Source organism: Nestor notabilis, unplaced genomic scaffold (genome assembly GCF_000696875.1).
Source record: "Nestor notabilis isolate BGI_N333 unplaced genomic scaffold, ASM69687v1 scaffold5952, whole genome shotgun sequence".
In the NCBI taxonomy this organism is placed as follows: Eukaryota; Metazoa; Chordata; class Aves; order Psittaciformes; family Psittacidae; genus Nestor; species Nestor notabilis.
The window spans coordinates 10606-26618 of record NW_009919561.1 but is presented as its reverse complement, the minus strand read 5'-3'; the positions used below and the strand labels follow the sequence as shown (position 1 = coordinate 26618).

The 16013-nt window shown below is 37.8% G+C and overlaps 1 protein-coding gene across 1 annotated transcript in view; it reads left to right on the top strand.

Annotated features, from left to right (window-relative positions):
* Positions 1-3910, top strand: part of LOC104402406 (solute carrier family 7 member 13-like) — a 6343-nt gene extending 2433 nt beyond the window's left edge. The window contains exons 2-4 of the mRNA XM_010010278.1: positions 755-886; positions 2448-2812; positions 3564-3910. Coding sequence (XP_010008580.1) covers positions 755-886; positions 2448-2812; positions 3564-3809 — 743 coding nt within the window. The 3' untranslated portion in view covers positions 3810-3910. The remainder of the gene's footprint in view (positions 1-754; positions 887-2447; positions 2813-3563) is intronic.
* The last annotated feature ends 12103 nt before the right edge of the window (positions 3911-16013 follow it).

The following is a 16013-nucleotide window of genomic DNA, read 5'->3' as shown; positions in this document are numbered from 1 at the left end:
AAAGAGATGAAAAAGACTCTATTAGAGTTCTGGAAACCAGCTCCATCTTTTGCTGGGACTATCACATGGTCAGGAATGCGTGCCAGTGCCTCAGTTGTTCAGCTGCAAAATTTGGAGGTTTTTCTTTTTTGGTGAGAATAGTTTTAAGCTAAGACGCCAGGCTTAGCACTAAACATTTTTCCTCCACCAGTGTTGCCTTGGAAAAGATAATCAACAGCAGAATCCAGCTGGCAATGACCTTTTAAAGCTACTGCATTGCATATGTTCTGTCAGTAGGTTCAGTCTCTCCTGTTACCTTTTCTCTAGTTCTTGATACAGGAACAAAGAAAAGGGGTTTGTGCAGGAATAGGAAAGTACACTCAAAAAGTTCCAGATCAGGACTCAGGAGGTGTTAACAACAATAAATAATCTGACTTTAGAGACTCACGTTTAAGCTAGTGATTTTATGGCTACTTGAACATTTCTTACCATATCAGTTTTTTAATGTAAAATACTTGTTTCATCAAATCAAAGATACCAGTCCTTTTGTGATGTTTTAAAATCCTTTCAAGATAGTTAAAAAATAGCTAAATAAGAAAACTCTTTGAGAACCACTGTAGGACCTCACGAGCAATGTAGCTCAGCAGCTGTGATTAGGGATTGGAGCAGGGCTTTGGTATTGGTCTCATGAAGATCTGTGCAGATTCACTACTGAAACACATTTGCAGAAGCTACACTGCTTGCTTTCTTAGTCTTTTTAAATTGTATTTTTCAGAGGAGATGAAAAACCCTAGTAGGAATATCCCCTTAACTGTGATGACTGCTGTTCCTGCAGTAATTGTTTTTTATTTACTGGTGAACATCTCATATCTGACTGTCCTCACACCTAAGGAAATTGTCTCTTCAGGTATGGATTATTTTTTTAAATTAAAAATGGGTTGTCCATTAGCATACCCATCTCATGTCAATTTTCTGGGTTACTTCTGCTCATCTAGCTTCACAGTCCAGAAGTGTGAGCTTCATTCTAAGTTTTAACAGAGAATTCTTGTGTAATTTTACTGTATGACACAAGTTGGACTGAATACAGACAGATGTTATTAGGCTTATACCTGCACTGTCTAAAAAGAAATCAGAATTGTGTTAAACCCTGGAAAATCAGGTGAAGAACAAGTCCCTGCTGAGTGTAGAGAAGGCCTTTGTTTTCCTGTAGTTTTAATCCTCTCCTCCTTCCTTCCCTACCTCGTGGTGTCTCAGGCTAAAGCCATTACTGTTTAGGAGGTGGACAAGTAGTCTGATAAGTAATACCAAAAAGACTGTGGGCACAATAACGTAGCCATTTTGTGTGTGTGTAATTTGTAATAAATACTGTGATTCATTAGAAAAGCCTATACAAAAGTCCAGTGTATGTAAAGCCTCTCTCAGATCCTGTACTACTAAACTCTCCGTGAAAAGGTCTGAGAGGAGTTGTGTGTGTCCTTGATTGTCCGAACAGCACCTTTTAAATATCACTCTAATGAGACTGAGCTGTCAGACCTTGCCTCCAGGAGCAACAAAAAACAGATCCCCTGGGAAAACATCTCAATAACATAAATGGGAGTGGTGTAACTGTCACTCAGCAGCCTCATATTATCACTCAGACATTGTCAGGCTACCTGCTGGGAGAGATAGGTACATTTGCCGATCCATCCTACAATGAAAAAGGTATCCATGCATAGCAGCTGCCCAGCTAGCATGACCAGCTCCAGACATACCGGGGGAGCTGTGCTTATCTCTATCAGGTGAGGACATGGCCTTAACATTATAGCACTTCTTTCTAACATTGCTATGAGTTGCTGTGGTTCTTGTTCCTTCACTACAATTTTTTGGGGTGTGTGTTTCCCGCATCTCTAGAAACTTCCTATGCTGTGCAGATCACTGCAGGACCTATATTCCTCAAGGCAGTTGGTTATAGACCCACTAAATACTATTCCTTGCTACAATATGGGCTATAGCTAATTTTTAAACAATATTGAATATGTCATTCAGAAATAATCTTGCACATTTCCCGGTTCCACTCAAAGCAAAACCTGTTGTGTTGGCAGTTTCCTAACAGTAGATCATTTCACCACTGTGGTCATGCTGGGGACTTCATTTTCTTTGCCCTCATGGCCTTGCCCATGTGTGTATGTTTGTGATGCATGGTGGTGAGGTGCAGCTTGCTCCCACTGGGCAGTCCCAGTACCGTGGTATTGGCCCCACCAGGTTTACCTGGTTTGCTCTGACAGGCACCACTCCTTCTTGCTGTTGTCCCTTCACCCCCTGGAAATTTTTAGCTCCTTTATTAGTAGGATTAGATTAGTCATATTTGACTAACAAAAAAACAGGCATTGCTGGTAAAAGGTGTTGTACATTAAGTTTTGTTTCAGTTGAATCTACAAGTAATTCAGAATATGGTACCTATTCTGCACTAATGCTTTGCTTTCTTGCAGTTGCTGTGGCAGTCACTTGGGCTGATCGAGTGATCCCCTCTGTTGCCTGGATCATTCCTCTCTCTGTTGCTGTCTCAATATTTGGTGCCCTCAACAGCAGCATGTTCACACTAGGTCGATTAAGCTATGCTGGAAGTCAGTCAGGACATTTACCTGTTTTAATGTCCATGCTTAACGTCCACTCCTGTACTCCAGCACCAGCCATGATTTTTTCAACCACCATTGCCTCCATTTTTATCATCCCTTCTGACCTCATTATGTTAACAAATTACTTTGGATTTTCTGCCTGGCTTATGACTGGATTGACTTGTGCAAGCCTGATTGTACTTCGATACCGGGAACCTCATCTACATCGCCCGTACAAAGTAAATGGAAAAAGTTACAAAATATATTTACAGGTTTTTTTGAGTCATAGGTAATGTGCAAAAGTTACAGAACAGATGCAGGTCAGAAGTGGATAGTCACTACAAAAATGCAAACGATCACAGTGTTTTAGAGCCTTACTTAAAAACTTTGCTTTACTGTAGGGGGAAAAGAAATGAGCACATGGTGTCTGCCCCAGAGACCTTGCACTTGAAAACTGGAGTTGGATATACACAGAATGGGGGATATGTGCAAACAACAATGAAACTGTACTAGTGTGGAGCAGTAACCAGAACAATATGGGATCCAGACTGGCTATTTATGGCGAGTTAAACCTTGATCTACTCCCCTCTTTCCTGATGCCACCACAGACATTAAGGATAGGTTTAATTTCCTCTCAGTCCAGCTGTTAGAAAACTGTGGTAGAAGTGTATGTTTATTGTGAAGGCTTCTTTTAGGCACCCAACCATGAGAATCTTTTAGGAGCCCATAATATCATATACAGACGAATGGTTTTCAGGTACTGCCTATCTCACCCTCTTGATAGAAGAAGCCTGAACAAGTATTTTAGAAAAGATGCCTATCTTGTAGGCAGTTTGAGGTCAGATGAATCTTGTCCCGGATGAGATTGCGGCATAGGATAAATGATACTCTAGAGTGGCAAAGAACACATTATTACTCTTATGAATGAGGTATAAAATCACAGTTGGTCAGTTTATTTCCTAAACCCTTTTTTTTTTCTTTCTCTTGCAGGTGTTTCTACCAGTTCCATTTGTGATGGTGGCAATGTCTTTCTTTCTAGTTTTAGCTCCCATAGTCTGGTCTCCAAATATGCAATATGTTTATGCTTTCCTGTTTATGCTGGGAAGTCTTATTGTTTATCTGCCTTTCATACATTTTAAATTGCATTTTTCATTTCTTGATAAAATTACTTGCCACTTACAGCTCCTATTGGAAGTCTCCCCTGCTGATGGATCTGCTGAGGGCAAATATGAATAATGTCAAGTGTTTAATCCCAGTATAACTGAGAGCCCACAGAGGATTTTGTTTAACTGAGATTGTAGAAGGTAGAAGTTAGATGTTAGGTGTGATATACAGATGTACATGTGTGTTCATGCATGTATGTATGTGTATATAGATGAATATACATATATTGCATACATGTATACATGTATATGCATATATGTATGTACATATATGCACTTATATGTATATATACATGCAGGTATATGTGTATGTAAATATATGCATTTTTATCTATAGACATGAACATAATGAGTTAATATGTATCTATTTTTATGTGTCTGTGTGTGTATCTACATGTACGTAGATGTATATGTACACTTATTTAATAGGTGCAAATAATATCTTTTAAACTGGTAAGATCTGTAGAGTTCTCTCCCTTGGTCCTGAAGACAGAGTTGCACGTGTTGCAAATATTCTTGCAATAATAGAAATAGAACTAAATTACAGCACAAATGATCAATATTATCATCTAGTAAATGCATAAGTACATAATAAATAGAACCATTATATAAATATACTTTTAGATTCCAAATGAAATTGTCTGGATTTTTTTTAGTTCATAGCAGCTCATTTATTAGCACTTCTGTTTTTGAAGGCTTTTTAATTCTGTTCATCTGCTACCTTTTTTGTCTGAATTTATTTTTAATAAAAACCTTTGAAGAAACTAAAGATATGGACTGTTTTCATCTTTAATATTGCCTCATTCCTTGGTTTCCTTTCAGCGCTATTGAGTAATAAAAGCTTTTTTAGGCCCCTCCCCTCCATTTTAATTTTGTTTATGAAAGCATGATAAATATTTTTTTTTATTTTCATATTTGCACCATATAAAGTTCACTGAGTATTTAAGCTTAGAAACAAAGAACCAGTACACAAGAAACATCACATACTTAGGTGATTAATCTATTAATACATGCTTATCTATTAAAGCTCAGAAATACAACCAGTAGATGGCTCCAGACTAGCATCTCTCTTAAACCATGATATTCTGGGTTGCTGGATGTATTGGCGAGAGAAATAGTTTTACAGAGCATTGTATTGTGACACTTACAGTAGAATGAAAAAAATATTGCTGGAAGATTCAATTTCCTGATAATATCAAAAATTTAGACATGAGAGTGATAAAGACTTTATACATAGTGTGATAAAGACTTCACACAGAGCTATCCAAAGTATGGGGTACCCATTAAGAATGCTGGGAACCAATTGAAGGTTTAAGAGGATTTGACTTTGCGCTGGAAGAAGCCCCTGAATGAAAACAAGTACATGAAGAAAGTGTCTTTTCTCACAGCTGGTAATGTATACGGAATGAAAATTTGAAATAAAAATTAGACCTTTTAAAATGCTGTAGGAAGAAAGGTCCATGCAATTGAGGAGTGAAGTGAATACAGCTGAGCTGGAGAGTGGCAGGAATCAATGTTTAATTTCACTGAATATTGCTATCGGAAAAAACATTTCTCTTGCTATTTAAATTAAGAAAAAAAATCACAAGACTTGTCAACATTTTATAGGAGTAATATTTTAAGAACTGAATTCTAGTGCTCACTAAATGGAAGAAGAGATTTTAGTATGACTAAAGCACCAGTCAGGGATTTGTAAATGCAGGTACAGTGCCTGGCAGTGCTACAGATTTTCAACTGATCTTGATCAAGTCACTTATTTAAACCCATGTTTTAACATGCAAATAAAAATGGCAGTCATAAAAAAAAAAAAAGGTGTATGGGACAATAATATCATGTTGTAGACTACATGGTCAGAAAAAGCAGACATCAGGGGGATGTTGCTCAACTGGATGTGTAATTCCTACGTAATTATGTGTCAGTACCTCTATTGAGCTTGTTTATACACCTGAGTTCCATAAGGGGCTGAGTCCTTAGTGAATACGTATGTCAGGGTATATTTGGGTAATTGAAGTATATACCCATTAATGGTACAAACTTCAAATTTGGAGGTTTAGCAGTTTCAACAAATTAGGGAACTCAAAAGTCCCAATGAAATGTAATATGAAATAAATTGCACCTATGGAACAGGTTGCCCAAAGAAGTGGTAAATGCTCCATCCCTGGCAGTGTTCAAGGCCAGGCAGACAGAGCCTTGGGTGACCTGGTCTAGTGTGAGGTGTCCCTGCCCATGGCAGAGGGGTTGGAACTAGATGATCTTAAGGTCCTTTCCAACCCTAACTATTCTATGACTCTATGATTTTATGCATCTTTTTGTAATACAAAGTAGATACTTTTTCCTTTATAAAAATTCTAGGAAATGGCACATAAACAAGCATGCACATACTCCACAGTTCAATAGTCATTGCCAAAGGATCAGCAAAGACAATTACAGAATAGGTCAGAATTAAAACTGGCTGTGCAAACTTAACCTGGCCCCTCTGTGAAGGCACCTTACAATGGCCTTTGGTTATGAGATCACAAAGTATTCTCTCAATATATCCTTACCCCATTTATTAGATACAGTGGACAGTGTCCAGATAATTCATTATTATTTTCTTCCGTTTTCAATGTGTGACCTTGCAATTCATTTATCCCTCTCTCCTCTGATGCTGTTCTGATAGACATTATTAATTTCTTTCAGACTTTTCTATGGTGTTTCTCATGTCAGCACCTGAGCGCTTCACAGCACCCACTGATTTGTCTTTACTGTCATGAGCTGAATCAATGGTATCATCTTTGCGTTGCAGAAAGTAAATTAAGCTGATATGTAGGTTCCCAGAGAGCCTTCAATTCATATCAAGCACCTCAATGGAGAACCATTGATGGAGATTCAGGTCCGAAGTCTGAATTCTGGGCAATATTCAAATTCCTTAATTCAGCAACCCTTCTGCAAGCACCACCTCACGCACTACATTGCATTTCAATTCTGCAGAAAATAGGGGTTGGCTACCTCATGTTTAGCATCTTCTTTAACACAAACTGTTGACTTATTCCCAGATCTAAGTGAGATAGAGGTCTTATGAAAAATAATTCTCTCATTAAATGACCTACTGTTTGGAAAGGGGCTCACACAGCTGAGCTGAATTAACGCTACAAAAAAGCAATCATAGAGATGGTATTGCCAATCTTCTGAATCTGAGTCATTTGATGTTCTCTTAGTGCAGCCTTTCTTTTGCGTAATTTAGAATTCTAAATCACAAAGAAGCAAATACAGTGTTCAATTTATATACACTTCTTATTGTGGATCATTCCACATTTCCAAGCACTAAGCATAAAGGAACAGAATTCAAATTTATAACTCGCATTAGCTACTCCGGCCAAGAGCAATTCAATATTTTAACATTATAGCTTGTTTTCAGTGACACTAGTTGGTCTCAGCTGCTTTCCTATTTGAACATATCTCATAAAATGCTATATAGTAGTGTGACAGGTTTAGTACTAGACTATATCAGACATTTATTTAAATTTTTAATTTTTTTTTGTTACCTTTGACTTCATAATTCTTTTAAGCCCATACATTCTTGCATGTTTCAGAAACTTAACCTTACAACAGGCAAGCTTAAAGGGTGGATATTTGTTTTTCAATATTGTACTGTCCCAGTTTGGCATGTAATGTCCCCAGCTGTTCTCCTAGATTCCTAACACAATATTTGTATGAATAACAGCAGCACTACTCTTTTTTCTTGGCCATTATAGCCGTAAAAAGACAATGTAAAAAAAAAAAAAGATAATCAGATAATCTTTTTTTTTAAAATTACTTGTAGTTATCCTGCATACTAACTCCATGTGTGCTGAGTGCTTTAAAAAATAATTTCACTCTGAGGCAAAACCCAGCCACTACAGAAGGAGTGAAAAAAATCAGCAATTAATCGATTTACTTCTCTTTTTGTAGTTAGCGTTAACTGTGATTCCAATAAAAAGATAATAAAATAATAAACAGTTGTGTATTTTTGTTTGTGCTTTGATGTCGTGATTTTTGGTTGGGACCTATGGTTTACACAGGGGAGAATGTATGAGGAACTGCGAATAGCTGTTAGGCATGGAGGGGCTCAGACCTTCTGACTTCTAAACTTAGGTTTGATACGTGCACTGTGGACGTTGCTAAGGTTGCCCGCATCTCAGTTTCCACATCTGCTAAAACAGAAACAGGTTTTAACAACTTACAGGTCAAAGAATTTTCACTTGTCACCTTCTCTTCCGGATAGCAGAAATTATTCTTGTCATTGCCCTCTGTGACTTATTACAAGTGGAGGGTTACCCTAAGCATTCCCAGATCTTACTGGCTTGATCTGGAGGGGTAAGAACTGCATGTATTTCAGACTTTGAAGCTATTTCTTTTCTGCTTTGGAACAGGAAAGGAAACATCTTTAAATTAGCAGGTTAGTATAACCTGTATTCGACAGGTTTAAAGGCACTGTTGGGAGCTTGAGTATTAATATTGATTTTCAATAATTCTTGCAACAGGGGAAGTTTTGGAAGAGCAGAAGAAAGTTACCATGCTAATATTTAAAAAGAATAAAAGAGGTGACCGAAGTAATTATTGGCTTGTCAGTGTGACATAAAACCTTGGAAAAATAATGGAACAGCTAATACAAAACTGAATTAAGGAAGAATTAAAAGAGAGTAGCATAATTAATGCTGATTCGCTTGTGTTTATGGAAAATAATCCTGTCAAAGCAGCTTCATATTGTATTTTCAGTAATTTTGGTTGATTAAAGGATAATAATGTTGATGTATAATACTCAAGCTTCTTTACTTGAAACGAGATGAGAAAAGTCTTATAAAATATCTGGGAGATGACAAAATCAAAATGACACATTAAATGCTTTAGAAACTGCCAAATGAGATCTCAGTTTAACCTGTGAAAAGAAGTCTCCAAAGCAGCCCCACAGAGATCAGACCCTGATTCTGTCCTCTTTCATGTGCCTGTCAGTGGTCTGTAAAAATGGAGCTATCACTAAAGTTAATCTCTAAAATGTTTATATGTGACTAAAATGGAAAACGGCAAAAAGAAAATTAAGATGACAGAGCACAGAGCGAAGACCCTCAGGATTCTGTGATCAACCAGACAGAAGCAAACAATGTGCTGTGCAAAAGTTATGATCACATGTGGAATAGCCTAAACCCCTGCCCCCTTTCTGGTGGCAGCACAGTATTAGATCAGTTTTGTTGCTGGTGACTGTGAGAAGTGGTCCACAGTTGTCATGAAAGGTCAATTGAATGGAGCTTCAGTGAGATCCTGCTTCTTTGTGTGGCACTGGCAGTGATGCTGAGACCTCTTTTGAAGAACTGATTCCAGTTCTTTTTCCACAGTGGGAGAAGTGGCTGTAATTTCCCCATCAATCCTTTCCAAAGGTGGACGGTTACTGACACAAAACCAAACATGAGCAATAGCTGGAACCCGCATATTTCAGCGTAGCCAAATGGAAATTGTTTGACTTGATGCAGAGCAAAATAATAATAATTGGCTTTTTAATTTAGCAGATACAGATAACATAAGATCCTGGACCTGAAAGTTGAAGGAATTCAGACTACATCTGAAGTACGCATGCACATTATTTTGGTAGGCTCAGTATGTTAATTCAGACCTCATTAAAATGTATTCAGAAAACATGAGAATAACTCCCCCCCCCATTTCTTTTTAATCCCTTTTTGCAACAAGTGAGTTTCAGCCTTTGGTATATTTTCCAGCAGAAATTTCTGTCAAAGCCATTCTTATCAATGTTTAAAAGTTTCTCTTATGCAGTAGATTTTGACAGCTCTACTTTTTTTTCCAAAATTGTGTAATGATTTCACTTTGTGGTCTTTCTAAGCCTAAAACATTATGGCATAATTTTGGATTTACTGTCAAAAGTTGCTGAGGATAAACACAGCATCTGCCAAAACTTGTCAGCTGAGTTTGATCATATGTATTTCAGTCTTTGTAAAAGCTGTCTTTCTGAGCTGCAGTTTATTCTCGTTGCAGGCAGTGCTTGGACTAGTTTGGCAGAACTGCTGCAGCAAGTGCATGTGAAATACTCAAAAAGTCACCCAGATGTGAAAACATGCAGGACACTGAACTGTGATCTTCAGCTTTGCCTTCAGCATTAGGAGTTTTTAAATTTGCTGTCAGAAATGCCATCTCCTCTGTGCATTCATTGCCATGCAAGTTCACTGCCTGTTACCTTACACTTGCTGGTTGATTAAATTTTTTTCCCCGCTCATACTCTAGTCTGGGTAATTGTTTTGATGTGTGAAAAATGCATTGCTAAATTTTGAAGTTTTCTGCTTTGACTTTCTGGTTTGGTTTTAGCTCTTTCTTTGCTGTTACTGAATTTCTCTTCTCTGTATAGATTTTGTTAGGCTGACCAAGTCATTACAGAAATTACCATGTTCACAGGACGAAATCTTCACTAAAATTAGGTTGGGGTTCTTTTCAGTTTGTTTCATGAAATTGATGATGTGATTATTTCTTCATTTTCTCAGAATCAAGCTTGGTCAGCCATCCTCTGAAGACACTAAAACTAGGCTTAGTATTTGAGAAGCAGTCACACAAATGATGTAATATAAAGCTCCTGTAGGGTGAAATAGGATTTTTGTGCTTGGACAGCATAAATTATATTCCAAGTCTGGCCGTGGTGTCTAAGGAATAGCTAAGGAGTTATTCTTAGCTAGTCTAAAGAGTTATTCTTAGCTAGTTATTTGCTGAGGTTTCTAACACCTGCTCCAAAGCAGTTTCCCAGCTGAGACTCCCATGGCCTGGAAAGATGATTTATATTTCTTGTTTTGGATGGGTGATACAGAAGTTCAGTGTCCATGTCCAGATTATTCAGTGTGCCTTGTAGCAGCAGCTTCCCATTTCATTACCTATGATTTTCATTAACTTGTCAGACCCAAAATATGTAAGGGATAGCTGTGTGTATTTTCTTCAGGTTAGATAAAGTATTATAAGGAGCCTAAGGCTGCAAGGTGATAGATGAGGGACTCCACCAGCAATACAATTGTTGAAGGATGCATTCTTGTTCACAATCACATTTTGTGATTTACTGGCTTCATTCCCTCTAGCATGTGGTGTGATTCTTTTGTGTATATCTTGGTTTTGGAATTTAAATGCAAAATGCCAAATACCTGGAAAAATTACATCCCTACTGCACTGTCATTGTTATATTTAACTTGGGGGATCCCTTACCTAGGCACTTTCCCGTTGCAGTAGGAGAGTACACTGTGTTTATGGCACCTAAACACACTTGCAATAATTTGATTTTACGTATTTTGGAGAAAAACTCTTCTTCTTCATTATTTTAGTGTCATCTGTCCTTCTTCCTGTAATCAAGATAATACCTATGTTTTATTGGAGGTAACATCAAAACATTTTCTGGAGCTGGAACCCACTGACATTTCCTGGTTAGTACTAACTTTAGCCTTACAGCCTTTTAAAAAACCTGCATAACTGGAAGAACTAATATTTGGAGTATCATCACTATAAGCATAATTAATCTTAGGGATTTTATATATAATCAATATCATTAACCCCTAGACAGAAGGCTTTTCCTTAAGAAAAAAAAAAAAAAAAAAACCAAAACCTAAAGATCAGCTTTTTAATTGATCTTTTGGTCTCACAAATCCTCATTTTCTAAAATGCTTGGCAACGTGTGGTTCTTACTCAACTATTCTAAATCAGACATATAATTTGTACATGACAAATGTACATGACAGTATTGTCCAGATATTTCAGTAAGTTATGCAAAATTATTCCTTTGCTCAAGTAAGTGGTAGAACCACTATAAAGCTGGTATGAGGTTCATAAGCTTATCTGGGACCTAGTTGAAGTGGATGCAGTCCTTGATCATGTCACAATAGTTCCAAAACTCTCAATCAAGTAATGCAGACCTGGGAGTGGGTTTTCAGAAAAGTATATTGAGATTCTCAGCATTGTGTGGAGAGGTCTGAGAAAGTTCCAGATGATCTGCCACCATGATTTCTGCATGGTCAATGGTGCAACTTCACCACCTTTGACTGAGTCCTGTGTACCAGCACCTTCAGGTAGGAGGTGTCAGCAGCAATCCTCAGAGACAAAGGTATGTCTCAGACCACAGTTCCCATTGTGTCTGTTCTAGTGGAAGCATTTCCTTCCACCCATGGTTAACATAATAGTCTGCAATTAAATGCTGAAGGTCTTTCATCAGAGGAATCCATCCACATCAAGGTGAGGGTGAAAAAGAACCCTCTCTGATCCCTTGACTTTGTGCATCATTCATCTGCATTGATGTGGCAGTGGAGAGGAGGTTTCTGGGAACCAGTGGAAGTGGGAGGAATCAGCAGCCTAGGTAAATCACCACAGCTGCAGTGTCTGACTCCATCTTCTGTGCATTGATTATAAGAAGTGTAATTTCCTTGGTTGTGATCTAACACCAGCTGAGGTGGTCAAACACTCTGACAAATGAAAGGTTAATTCTCTTGGAACCACAAAGTTTTTTGCTCCAGACCTAAGCAGGGGTAAGGTGAAGTTAGTGTAAGCTAACACTACAAAACAGAGATCAGAGATCTGGCAGAGGAACACGCAGAAATAGACCTGCAGGTAATCACAGAGGATGTTGATCAGGGAGCAGCTGGTTGTGAGCTGATCTGAAGCACGTAAAAAGTGAAAAACTGGGAGATGGGCAGGAAAGCAGCATTTATCTTTGTCAGCTGGGTTCCAATACAGCTTAAGAAATCTTCCTCAAATATAAAGGTACAGATTTGAGTTTGCAAATCCAACTTTAAATTAAAGTGGGACTGTCTCTGATGCTTGCTGGAGTGAAATCCCAGTGAAACCAATGGATAGGCTTCCATTAACACGTCAGGGGTTTATTTCTTTATTGGCTTGAATCATACATAGGATGGAAGGGTCTGGTTTGAACTTTCATTCCACATAAATGTTAATGCATTTAAGAACACCCTGACTACATTTTAACTCCTCGAAGATCCTTTGAGGGTGATTTTCTTAAGTTTCTAAAACATTCTTATTAAATTTATTAAAATGCATCTCTGAGAACATTCTCACATATTGATAAGGAGCATTTGTCCCTTTACACCACAGTAATCCCAGTGACATTGTTGAAAAATAATCTATTGCAGTAGCCTGTTTTGAGACCAGAATTTCTCTTGAAATTTTTCATTACTGCATTTTTTGAGACTTTCAGCTTTTTCATCTTAATTGTACTTGCATGTAACATCTTTTCAGTCCCTTTGTGCACTGAAGACCCATGGTAACTGCTGCAGTATTTAGTACTTCACCATTGTTCTTGCACATCCTCTGCTGTAATCTGCTCTTCTGGATAAATAATGGGAATTTTCAAACATTCTGCATGTATTCCCAAAACAAGGGGACTATGTGATAGTACAATGTTCTCAGGAGGACAAACTGAAAGCCTGTGACACAAACATACTGATCAACAAAACTAAATTTGACCACTTTTTTTTTTTCCCATGGCCTCTCTTACTGTTTCAGCAGCCTGAGTTGGAGTTGGAGCAGCAGCTTTAACTGAGCTTTCCTTTCTCCCAGAATCTGGTGTCTGTTTAGTCCCTTAAGCGCCCGTTGCAGATACATCACACCACTTCCTTGTTGAAAGCCAGCTGGAAATCTGCTTCTGAGGGAGCTGCTGCTTCTGCTGAAATACCTGGAGCCTGGTGGAAAAGCCAGCTTCACTAGTTTTGCATTATCCACTTACTGACTCTGTACAGGGTATTTTGGAGGAGAGAACGGAGTAGAAAACTTTGGTGTGTCGCTAATGGCCCCCTACACACTAGGTCAGTCCTAAGGCTGCTGCCCTGGGAGTGCCTAATGCTGGAGCTTTCCATTTATAGAATCCTGCACCTGATTTTCTGTTCTTGCAATTTCTGTTCCAGAAACACTTGTAGCACATTTGCCAAGGCTTTCCTAGCCTTTCTCCCCATCTCCATCATCAGTGTCACCCTTGAAGATGGGATGCTGTCCTGTAAAAGGGGCCAGGCTTGATTTGTGCCATGGGTAGCTGATACCTCCTATGTGAATGGTTTGTTTAAGGGGTGGAGAAAGCGGAGAAAGAACCACAGCAAGGTCTTTGGGTGAGATGACTAGCCTGTTAAATCTCTACATTTCTGGCTCATCGATTTGACAAGAAACAAAGCTGTGAGACACTCAGTGTGTGTAGAGATAGAGAGATGTTTCTTCCTCCTTAATTGAATCATTGTCTGCCAAGGTATGCCAGCATGGGCTTCCACATCATCTCACTGCTATGACAGATAACACAGAGTAAAGATCAAACTACTGAAAATTATGTTGAGGGCCATTTCAGCCCCTATTACCTGAGAAATAGTAGAATTTGTCGTTTAGATGCATCATTTTGCAGTAGCTTTCCTCCATTTTGCAGAAGTATGAAAGCATAACATCAGTAAAATTTTCATTCTTGCCAGTGCCACTTATTGTGTACTTGATGAAGTATTTGCGTTTATCTGAAAGAAGTTCATGAGTCCAAGGTAATAACAGAATAACATCATACATTTTCACTTTAATTTTAAAATTATTTTGTCTTGTTCATATCTTCATCTCTTCTGTATTTCCTGTGTATATCTGTCAAGTGAACTGTCTGGAAAACAACCTATTTATTTTAAGCAAACATTGCAGGGTTTGATAGGACTATTTAATAAATGAATTTTGAATTTTCTACTGCTTCTGTTCACACAATGAACCTAATTTTAAAGGTTGCCATAATCAAGTCAGGTGATGAAATATATTGTGCTCAATCAAAGCCTTAGTACCATCCATTTTTTTTCTCTTCCTGAAGAGCAAGTTAAAAAGCAAAATTTGTAAAAATTTTGGAAATTAGTGTTGAAAAAGAAACCAAGAAAGGAGCAGAAAAGATTGAGACAATAACAAAGCAAAACTTACTTTCTGCATTATCAGCAATGAACCAGATGAAGTTTAAGGTCCCTTCCAACCCTAACCATTCTATGATTCTATGAACGATGTTCCTAGGAGTAAAGTGCTATTCAACGCAAAGAAGCACGTGGCCTGTACTGTGGTTCTTTTTCTTGAAAAATATTTACCTGTCCTCATCAGTACAATAATCTGTATTTTTTTTCTTAACATAAACAGTTTTATACTTACAAAACATTTTTGGTTGCATATGCATAAAGCTGCATGCATTACATGTGTCTTACAAACTTAAATGTAGTTATCTTCATACACTCTGCAGTATAATTTCCTTTCTTCTATGTTTAGATAAGTTGGTTTTCACTAATATAAACCATAACAAGGATTTTTTGCATTCACAGTAGAATTTATGCTAGAAACACTTTTCTATTCACTTTTTCACTGCAATGGGAATTAGAATAAAAGGAGCAAGGAGAAGACAGAAAAGTAAATTTGATATTGTGAATAACAAAATAAAACTGATTGTGAAGTCTGATTACTGCAAATAAACCTGATACATTACTGTCTGAGAGAAAACAACTATTTTTAAATAATGAGTCCCTGAACCTTATTAAATGCAATATAAACTCTTGGGGAAGAGCTAACAGGGAAATAATCTAATATTTAAAACGTCTGAGATCGTCGTACTCCTGTTTCATCTCTCTCTGAAGGTTTCAAAGTCTTCAGCATCTGCCATACTTATAGTGCACTGAATCAGCCAACGAAGGGGGTCGTGATCCCATGATTTGTCTGGCTGGTTGCCTAAATCACATCATATGTGTTATGCTGATCATTCCAAGTAGTTAAGTAAGTGATAAAGACACAATTTTTTAAGAGCTTTGTCTTCATTTTGAAGATGCAAAGACACAGATGCTCTTACGTGAATATTTTTTAAAGATGTAAAATTTTAGGGATGAACTGTTGTCAATTCAAACTCATTTTTACTGCAACTGTGCAAGCTTTATAAAATAATATGGTATTTTACTGGGATTTTTCTCTGCTGCTTCTACCATCCTCTAAGGCTCAAGGATTTGTCTTTTTAAAGCCAGAATGCACAACTACAGACATCCATTTAGGCTGGTTACACCTTAAGATAGATAGCTTTGCTACATCATTAACTCAAGAAACATATCAACAAATATCATATCCAGTATAAAAACTGTAAAGTCATTCAGTCACAGACTCACAGCAGCACTGATTGGGAGAACCTCTGGCAGTCATCAGATACAGTCTGCTGCTCAGAGTGGGACCATCACCAACACTCGACCAAGTCAGCTGTGCTGATGCTAGGCAGAGCTTCCAATCTTGAAAGCTTCCAAGGATGGAG